The sequence below is a fragment of the Panicum virgatum genome, chromosome 8K (genome assembly GCF_016808335.1).
Source record: "Panicum virgatum strain AP13 chromosome 8K, P.virgatum_v5, whole genome shotgun sequence".
NCBI lineage: Eukaryota > Viridiplantae > Streptophyta > Magnoliopsida > Poales > Poaceae > Panicum > Panicum virgatum.
Genome location: NC_053143.1, coordinates 27,457,271 through 27,467,735, shown reverse-complemented (window position 1 = coordinate 27,467,735; position 10,465 = coordinate 27,457,271). Strand labels below are relative to the sequence as shown.

The 10,465-nt window shown below is 43.5% G+C and overlaps 1 protein-coding gene across 1 annotated transcript; it reads right to left on the bottom strand.

Moving 5' to 3' along the window:
• Positions 1-227: 227 nt before the first annotated feature.
• On the bottom strand, positions 228-2,963 carry LOC120644320 (ER lumen protein-retaining receptor-like). Its single transcript, XM_039920926.1, has 6 exons — positions 2,696-2,963; positions 1,492-1,757; positions 1,214-1,329; positions 835-908; positions 680-743; positions 228-604 (listed from the first exon to the last, which is right to left on the bottom strand). Exons 1-6 carry the CDS (start codon positions 2,784-2,786, stop codon positions 568-570), a joined length of 648 nt encoding a protein of 215 aa, XP_039776860.1. The 5' UTR covers positions 2,787-2,963; the 3' UTR covers positions 228-567.
• Between the last annotated feature and the right edge of the window lie 7,502 nt (positions 2,964-10,465).

Below are 10,465 nucleotides of genomic sequence, written 5' to 3'. Positions count from 1 at the left end.
TTATCTTAACTATATTGCTTAAAAAATATACATTTGCCTGCATGCAACAATGCAGGCAAAACTACTACATGTATGAACTAAAATCAGCATCAACTACGATACTACGGGATACGGATCCCACGCCCCAAAGCCACGAGCCTTTTTTCTAGTAAGTAACTATATTCAATCTCTGCGGTAGCACTTAGCTTCACGAGAAGAGCCAAAGGGAACACCATAAACAGAGGAGCTATCGGTGAAGCATTCCAAACAATTACTGCATTCACAGTATGAGATTATATTGTATGAATGAGAATCACTTGCTGAAAGGTCACAGCAGCACGAAACCCCAAAGCACTCGTAACTCCTATCTTCCTGGTGCTGAGCTTACACAGCTTATTCTAAGGTACAAGGTGAGCCGGAGCTGCCTCTTCTCCCAATAATAGGAGAACGATACAAAGGGTATAAGCCAGAGAACCAAAATGCATGTCATGACCCTGAAGGTATCGATGCTCATGCTGCGTACCGAGTCTTCCTATCCATTGTATTACCACGTATTACCATAGTCTATCTTGGAAGCGAACAACAAGCTTAAGCTGGAAGCTCTAGCTTCACATTGTTCTTCCAACTGCAAAGTTGTTTGGAGAACAGTTAGATTTAGAACAACTGTAACAAAATGTTGTAGGTAGGCTGAAGGAAATACCTCATTATATAATAGTAGAAGAAGTCAGCATACAATAGAGTTTGCACAATTCCTGCAACCCAGCCTGCATTGATAAAAACAAAAGGCAGTGGCAGCATGAATACTGGTTGCACCCACCATCATGGGAACTGAAAACATATGCAGTGAGTTCATACTTATCCAGTGAACAAAATGGGGCTCAGTGAAGTAGCGGTATATCCAGTTAAGGATGTAAAGAATGCGGTATGCACTGCATCATCACCAAATAAATGTGCTTTAGGAATAACATACTTAAGTAGCCTTGTCCTATAAACTAAAAGAAGACAAATTAAGGCCCCAAAGAATAAGACACAGTCCTAGCATGATAAATTGAACATAAGAAGCTGAAATCAGAAAATTCATCCCTAGCATCGATTTAACGAAGGTGTTCATACAGCATGATAAATTAAATAGACAATACATCATCAAATATTGTTCATACACAACTTTTATAGGACAAAGGTGCAGCCCTGTGTTTTATTCCAATACTCAGCCTACTGCTGCAGGAGATCTTACCCCAAGAAGAAGACATATTGGCCAGTCAAGTTATCAATATTCCTTGTCCGCTGTAGCAGTACAAGTTGTGGAAATATGGCGACAGCTTCCAAATAAATGGAGAATGCCCACATCACCTGCTCCAGAAAACGACATAAATGCTAAGAAACAATGTGTCTAACAAGGCAACAACCAAAAGTCAAATGCCATCATATAATCTAAAAAGGTAAAATGTTGACTGGATTGCATATGTATTCGAGTGAGCAGTTAGTATAGCTAAGAGTGCTAAAAACACCGACCTCTCTAAAAGTAAACTTCTCATTGATGATTAGAGCCAGAAGAAGACAAGGCAACACTAAAAAGTAATGGCGAAAGGTGTCATGATCCTTGTTGTAGGTTCTCTGCACAATCTTATGCTTCCTCATGTACCAAACTATTGAGAAAGAGCTTGCCAAGAAGACCAGCTTCATGACTGTGTTATACAGAGACACAAAATGAACAAACAAGTCCAGGTACCGAGCTGCAAAAACAAGTGCGTACAGCTCCTGCGTCTTCAGAGATACACCTGCAATAAATTGCCATGTGACAATAGAAACCCATCAAACCAAACAGCAATAGAAGCTTGTGACAATACAATTACAGTGTTAAGATTGGTTACTAGATAGCGGAATACAAAAAATGGATTGACTTGAAGTTCTGGCTGGATGGGGTGGACCCCAGCAGGTGAGTTAAATAGGAATGATGGAAAATTGGAAATCTTCAATAACCAACGCTTGAAATGAGGCGCGCATAGTAACATTCTGCTTATAAGGTTATTAAACTCTGGATCTTCAGAAGTGTAACCTGTTGCACTTACACTGTAGATTGTGACATGGAACACTTTGAGCCAAAAAGAAATGTTTTGCTGTACTAAGATTCATCTGTGCTATCTATTAGTTGACATGTTGCAGCAAAGCATAGCTCCCACAATCCAGCGACAATTAGAGCCTTGCATAACTGCACTACAAGTTAGCTAAAGAAATTGCTAAAAATTATGGCAAAGGTAGTCCTCCCTTGCTTGTTACAGCGAGCACAGCCGAGGAAGATCCTGATACAACTGATCACAGTCAGTTGCAGGGTGCACTGAAGATTAGTAACCAACAGCCAAGAGCCAACACCAAAAAGGGCCTCCTCAACCCCGGCCGCCGCCCCATCGGACCAGAACAGCCTCAGCCTCAAGGTCCCAAACCTTCCTCCCCCTTCACGTTTCCTCCTATCCTAACAACAAACTCCTTGCGCCGCGCATCGAAAGGAAACCCCGGTAACTGGACGGGATCGACGGGCGGGACACGCACTGCGCGGCATTGCACGCACCACCACAACCACCTGCTCTCCACGAGATCGAGATCTCCGGTCGCGCTCCAGCACGCGGACGCGGACCCCTGGAGAAATGCCAGCGTGATTCCGTTCCTAGCCCCCCTGATCCCAGCGGAGCAGAGAGAAAGGAGAGGAGCAGCGCGTTACCTGCGCAGGACTTGATGGTGTGGATCTTGAGGAGCAGCACCACCACGCTGAGGAGGTGGGTCATGTCCCCCGCGAGCCGGAACACGTTCATCTCCGACCCCTCGCTGCCTCCGCCTCCACTCCTCTGTCGCGAACGGGAAGGCCCTCTCTGTCTCTCCCTCGCGCGCCGCGCTCGGGGCTCGTCGGCAGCTGGGCACTGTTCGTTCCCCTCTTCCTTGGTCGGTCGCGGTGGACGAGGAGACGGGGCGAGACGACGAGACCCGAGGGGGGGAATGAAACGGGGGCGGGTGGGCCCAGGTGGGAGGCCACTGGCAGGCGGGGCCCGGCGGTGCCGTGGGCCTGTACAAGCGGGACGGGCTCCGCGTGGCCGTGGCCGTGGCCGTGGGGGCGCCGGCTGGCGGACGCGTCTGGGCTCGCTCCGATCGACGACGCTACTCGCGGGGAAACAAAAGATGACATGTGGGCCCGGAGCGTAAGGGGCTAGTGTCAGTGGGTCGAACGAGACGGGGCGGGTCGGGGAAAGCTGCTTAGAGGGCCTGAGGTACGTGGCGCGGGTTAGGTGGCGACAAGCTATTGGCCGACAGGCACGGCGCCCGGGCAGCATGCGTGGCCAGGTGGGCTGGCACAAAGTAGCAGTCAAAGACAAACTGGGGACTTGAGCGAGCAAGAATCGTTTTTCTTTTCACTAGGTTCATGCCATGCCGGTGAGTCGCAACGGGCGGAAAAATTCTACTACAGCACAAAGATTGATATTAAAAAATAGTGAAAATTATCTAATCATAGTATATCTCTACTTATATATTTTTAATTTTTAATCTATATTTATATCTATTACTAAAGCGAGTAAAATTTTTATCCAATTTTTTATTTTGATACGTTGGTTTGATCCACCTGTGTTATTGACAGGTGGACCTTAGTCCATCATGTATGCGTGTCGGACCAACCCCCTCCTTCTATGACTCTATCACGTAGGTTTTTATAAATTAACACACGAGTACCAATAAGCATTCGATACTTATATCAACTTTATCCGTAGCAACGCACGAGCATAATTACCTAGTCTATATATCTATTACTAAAGCGAGTAAGGTTTCCACCTAAATTTTTAGTTTGGTACGTTGATTTGGTCCGTCTTTGTTATTGACAGGTGAGTCCACGCCCATCAATCGAAATCCTAATCGGAATCCAAATAAATTAAACGGAATCCTAATATGAATCTGAACAAATCAATACGAATCCCAATACAATCAAAAACCGGATAATTAATACCTCACGCGATCACGACATATGTTGTACATGGAGTTTGCACCGAAAAAATTATTGGGCCCATATATGCATGGGTAAAATTTATATTATCCGTAGCAACACGCGAGCAAAATGCTAGTATTACTAAAGCGAGTAAGGTTTCCACCCAAATTTTTGGTTTGGTACGTTGGTTTGGTCTGCCTATATTAACAGGTGGACCTTAGTCCATCCCGTATGCGAGTCGGACCAACCCCTACGACTCGATCACGTAGATCCCTTCAAATTAACATACGGACACCAATACGTATCCGATACTTATATCAACTTTGTCTATAGCAACGCACAAGCATAATTACCTAGTATATTTCTAAAGCAAGTAATATTTTCTTGATCCGTCAATCAGGATCCTAATCGGAGTTTAGACAAATCAATCCGAATTCTAATCGGAATTTGGACAAATCAATCGAAATCTCAATCGGAACGTGGACAATCAATGTTTCTCACAATCACGGCACCATCTGTACATAAAGTGAATAAACAGAAAGTTGATGGTATTATATAAGTCTATTATATTATACGTAGCAATGCACGGGCTCTATACTAGTAAAGTATAAAGTATAAAAAAACAGTTCATCAAATGTAACATCCCTACTTATTTTTAAAGAGCGATCGTTTCTGCGGTACCGTTGACTATGGTCTGTTTTTAGTCACAGACAGGTGGGACCGATTGTCCTGCGCTCGCACCAGACCCCGCGGCCCGCGCTGCTCCGTCTCGCCCTCGCTCCCGTTCTCAGACAACGCGCGTCTTTGTTCACCTCCGCACAATCTCCTGCGCTTCCGTGACCGATTTTCTTATTCAATCGGACAGACTCCAGAAACTAATGAGAGACAAAATCCACCAATTAATCTGTGCAGGGATGTGTGCAAGGAGGAATACAATCAAATCAAACTACAGTGACGAGCTACATCGATCGAATCGAAGCAAAAATAAGCACCAATTACAATCAAAATCCCACCTGCAGCCATGCTGCACAAATCGCAGCAAAACACAAGGAAATCGAAGGTCTACTGCGAAAACTAGGCCGAAGAACCAATCTAAATCTCCCAGGAACAGCACTTCAACAGCTCACCTCCTTTGTCGTTGGCTCGAAGGGCTCGAGCCTAGAAGGAAGCTCTTTGAGTCGAGCATGGCTGGGCAAAGCGGCAAGTGGGATTAGGAGGCGGCTCGTGAGAGTCGAGCGTCACCCGTAGCGTGGCTCGTTCCACCAGCCGGGGGGGAGGGGGGGGGGTGGTATCCGAGCACGTTCAGCCGGGTAGCTTGGTGGCTAGCAAACAGAGTAACATCAGTGTGGCAGGATGAGCTGCTTGTATTGGTAAGCTATGTTACACGAATACTTATACGGGTATCGGATATGATACGTATCGGATATGCGGATATATATTTTTCCAAAAATACTGATACAGAGATGTGGCTAGGATAATTAATAATTATATATAAATATCACATAGATATTCAGCAAGTGAGATTTTACTCTTGAGTAACTTCCCCTATACTCAGATGTGCAATACTTGCATGTCCATATAACATTACCTCTATAACTAGCATTCTCTAAAACCACAACTGATTCCACAAGGGGTTCTTCAATTGCTGCTCATCTAATTCTACAGTTGTAGCAAGTTCATCATTCTGTATCATCTCTTACTACCAAAACAGCATTTGGGTGGGCTGATTACTGCTTTGGGTTGTATCCCATCTGGCCCAAAAGTATCGGATACGCGTATCCAAGCAAATAGGTATCCGTTTTTTCAGAATACGACTAGAAACATATTCGAGACGTATCCGGGATGTATCTGTATCCGATACGTATCGGATACGGATACGCCATCTCTTAGGAGTATCCGCGTAACAGAGTTGCTAGGGGTTTGCAAGTGTTAATGGGCGGGCTATTATTGGGCTTCTTAGCGACGCTTAACGCCTTAGTCCTTCACGCCGATGACTGACGGACGATTCTCCTCCTAGCGCATCCGGCTGCGGGTGCAGCTATACGTCGCTTCAGGTGATAATTGCATAAACTATCACTCCAAGGGAAAGTGTATTTTGAGCCGGCCTATTTAATGGGAAGATGGTGCGCATGACTCTTGAGAGATTAAATAAAGAGAGATCGGGAATGCATGCAAAAAAGACAAATAATGATGATGTCACCTACATGCGCATATTCCGAACTAAAAAAACTATAAATAGTAAACCGAGCATCCAAAATAAATTTGAGTTGCACCATTATCTTTTTTATGATAAGATCATCAAAATAAGACCACACTTGTCTATGTTTGCACAATATTTTCTAAAAATATTTTTTAATACTAAATATTTAGTACCAACTTCTGGGAACAAATATTTTAATAACATGAATAAATATTTATTTTTACGAACAAATAGATAAATATAATGAACAAATAATAATGTACCACGAACAAAATATTAAATATAGCGAACATTTGATTGTATAGGCTAAATAACATAAATGAATATCACAAAAAAATGGGTCAACATTACCGAACAATTTAGTGTATAAAGAGAACAAATAATTTAGCATTGCGAACAAATTATGCACACCCAGACGTATAAGTTTACATGAAGAAAAAATAATTATGTTGAAAAAAATTCTTATAAGCATATATACACATGCTAAACAAATATTATATTAAATAAATAAATTATTTCACACGCCAATTAATAATTCTACTTTACATATAAATTAGTATACATTAAACATAGCTCGCTTATAAATATGAATAGATAATTTGGTAGGTAATTACAGATCTGTTGACATCCACACTATTAAGTCCACATAGCAATTGAATTAGTCTAGTGAATAGATAATTGTACATCATGAACTAATAAATTCACATTAGGACAAATAAATTTTCACTATCAACACAATATAATAGAGCATGCGTTAGCTAAGTGCCGAATTAAATTGATAATATGAATGCTACTAATAATTATAAAAAAAGAGATGAATTACATAAAACATACCATATGGTAAAAAACAATAATACTGGAATCAGCGAAAAAATGAAAAAGAAATAAAATAAGAAAGAAAAAGGAAAAGAGATAAAAAATAAGAATAAGAAGGTATAGCTCCGTCCAGCATAATCGGCTAGCAAGTAAAAGAAATTATCTTGTTTACAAGCCAACGTGGCAGTGATGGCAGCAATACGGTGCATGCATGTGTATAGGCATAATTATTTAATTGATGTTTGTCAATCCTAAAAAAACAAAAAGAAAAATGAACACAGTTTTGGGCCACAACGGTGGCTCATCCACACGTTGCACCTCAGCAGGCCAGATAATATACATTGATGAGCTTATCCGCTTAGTTGGGCCGAAAACAAGAATCATCTACTGGGCCGGATCTCTTATTTTTTCTCATCTCGTCCTGGCGGCTTCAGGCGACAATATCGCCCGCGCGACATATAGCCACGGTGTCCAGTGGGACTGAAGATTCTATCGATCGGAGCAAAGGGAGACAATCTCTTTGTGGCGGAGTTCGGCTTCAAGCAAGGCATGGAGCGGGCGCTAGGTGGCTCGCCATGAGTTGTGGGGAAACATGCAGTGATACTGCATGATTACGATGAGACTCTCAAACCTTCAGAGATCAGTTTCGACTGAATGGATATTTGGGTTCGGATTCTGGATCTCCCGCTGGGGTGGATGAATAGACACCGAGGTGAAAGGGCTATGGGGCTCATTGGAGAGGTGAAGAGCATGGATGTTGACAAAGATGGAAAAGCCCCTTTCTTACATGCTCGGGTGGCTATTGAGGTTGCAAAACCAGTGCGACGGGAAGTGTTGCTGAAGATGAAGAAAGATGAGGCACCGATGTGGTTTGATATTCAGTATGAGAAGCTTCCTTTCTACTGCGCGTCATGTGGAGTTATGGGACATTCACAACTAGAGTGCAACAAACCCCTAATTCGCAATGAGGAAGGTAAGCTGCTGTATGATGTCAAACTTTGGGTCTTTGAACCAAAAAAGAAGAAACTGCAAAGCTTTTCAGAAGCTGCAGCGAAAACTTTTGGAAGTGGATCATCGTCTTCCTTGAAACATTCACGGGGGGCAACAAGTAAGTCTAGTGATCACCACTCAGTACGGGGTAGAGGCAATTTGGATCAGCATGACATTGATGAGGTTACCTCGCCACTGAAATGAAAGCAAAAGAGACGGGTGATGCACAGGGTAATTGAAAGGATCGAGGCCCAAGAAGGGGGGGGTTGAATTGGGATTTTTTTAAATTTCTAGCTAGTTCTTAGCCTAAACTAGTATTGCCCAATCTATAAATTTGAAACCTATAAACTAGAGCACACTAGCAAAGGGTCGTTAGGTGGGTAAATACACTAACATGCTCATATTTGCCTAAGGAGAGACACACTAGAAAGATCAAGCCTAAAGCAAAAAGTCACACTATCATGCGATTGTCCTAGTCAAGTAACAAGCAATTAAAAGCAAGGTCACAAACAAAGAAACTTAATTGCTTGAAAGTAAATGCAAGAGACACGAGACAACCGGATTTTTTCCCGTGGTATCGAGGAGTTGACACTCCCCCCTAATCCACGTTGGAGCACCCACACAAGGGTATTGCTCCCTTGCTTAAGCAAGGAGCAAGTGATCACTAAGAATGCTCCCTCTCCATCTCCGGAACGGCGAGCTTCACACCATGTACAAGCTTCTCTTCTTGGGGCTCCCACAAACTCCAAGAGCTCACCAAGAACCTTCCGATCACCAAGACCGTCTAGGTGCCGTCAAATACCAAGAGTAACAAGCTCCTAAGCCTTCACTTGACCTACACTCAGTTGGCCCTAAGCTCAATCACACTTGCTACACTCGCAAATGTTGGATTCTTCAAGTTTGGAACACAATCAAGCTCTAGATCATCATCTCTTGGCTCAAAGCACTCTCTTCTCTTCTCTTGGGCGGCCTCAGGTATTCAATGCATCAAAGGCTTCAAAAATGATCCAGGGGGTGGCCTTATATAGAGTGGAGAAGCCCCCATAGCCGTTGGAAACCCACTGCAGAAAAATCGGGACCATCGGAATATCTGATGCTAGGCGTTGGTTCAACCGGTCTCTCTGCGTCCAAATAGTAGCCGTTGAAAGTTCTGACACTGTGCATAGGCCTACGTCATTGCACCGATGCTTACACCGATGGGGCATCGGTTAAACCGGTGCTGAACGATGTTTTGGTTCCACCAAAAACATTGTCTCTGGGCAATAGTATGCCAAATGCACCGATGCCTTCCTAGAATGCGTCGGTTAAACCGGTGCTGAAGGCAAATTCACAGCCACCCAAACATGCTCTCTGGGCAATAGTATGTCCATTTCACCGATGCATATATCTGAACCATCGGTTCAACCGATGACTAGGGTGTTCTCACTTGATTCCAGTTTGCCCTGAGAAATTTGAGCCGACAAGGGGTCATTGGTTCTTCCGCTAAGCTTTGGATGCACCGATGCTCAAGCATCGGTTAAACCGGTGCTGCTGTTTTTCTTGTTTTGCTGCTGAATTGACTTGGATTTGATTTCTTCTTCAATCATTTCTTCTTCCAAGTGTTGTATTGACTTCTTTTGACTGTAGTTGAGCTGTATTTGAGCGAGTGTGCAAGATTTGTAAGGCCAACTCAATTTTGGTCAAACTACTAACTCAAGAACCCCTCTTAATAGTATGGTCAAGAACTAAAAACTATGAAACCCTAACTAAATCAAGTGTCCTTCATCTCCTTGTGACACTTGAGACTAGAAGAGTCCTTAATCTTCGAAAATGTGTCCTTGACACGCATGTTTGATTCGAATTGAGGGGTCTCCTTTCAGATTTTATATGAGACTAAATCAATCATTGATTTTTCCTTTAAAACACACGTTAGTCGCATACGATTGTCATTAATCACCGAAACTTACCATTAGCATCTATCGGCCTAGATGCACTTCAATCTCCCTCTTTTTAGTGATTGATGACAACACAAAATAGAGATACAAAAGATATGAAATTGAAAGCGATAAACAAGCATGCATTACTGAAATAAAGCACATGTAGGGACATGTCAACACAGAGCATACACAATATCCAAATAACATGTCCATACACAAAAAACATGAAGATCCAAACACGCCACAAACCACCAAGCTCCCCCTATCTCTACTCCCCCTATCTATCTCCCCCTTTGGCAACAAAGCACCAAAAAGGAAGGCGAAGCTTGTCCTGGGCTAGAGAAGGCGGAGTCCTCAAGGTCAGTCCAGTGGTGAACTGCGTGGCAGTGTCGTCGACGTCGTCGTCCTTCCAGTCGTCATCGGCCGAAGAGGACTTCTGCTCGACCGGAGTCGTCGGAGCAGCAGAAGTAGGCAAAGCGAAAGAACCAGCTGGCTCAGACATAACGACTGTGGAGTCCGTCGGAGGAGCAGACGTGACGAGTGTCGAGTCTGGCGGAGTGGGATGTACAGCAGAGGGACGAATCAACTCAGGCTGTGAAG

Coding starts and splice junctions, on each gene's coding strand:
- LOC120644320 (XM_039920926.1), bottom strand. CDS start 2,786: ATGAACGTGTTCCGGCTCGCGGGGGACATGACCCACCTCCTCAGCGTG. Junction 1,330..1,491: donor AGAAGTTTACTTTTAGAGAG/GTCGGTGTTTTT, acceptor TTTCTGGAGCAG/GTGATGTGGGCATTCTCCAT. Junction 744..834: donor CCATTTTGTTCACTGGATAA/GTATGAACTCAC, acceptor TTATCAATGCAG/GCTGGGTTGCAGGAATTGTG.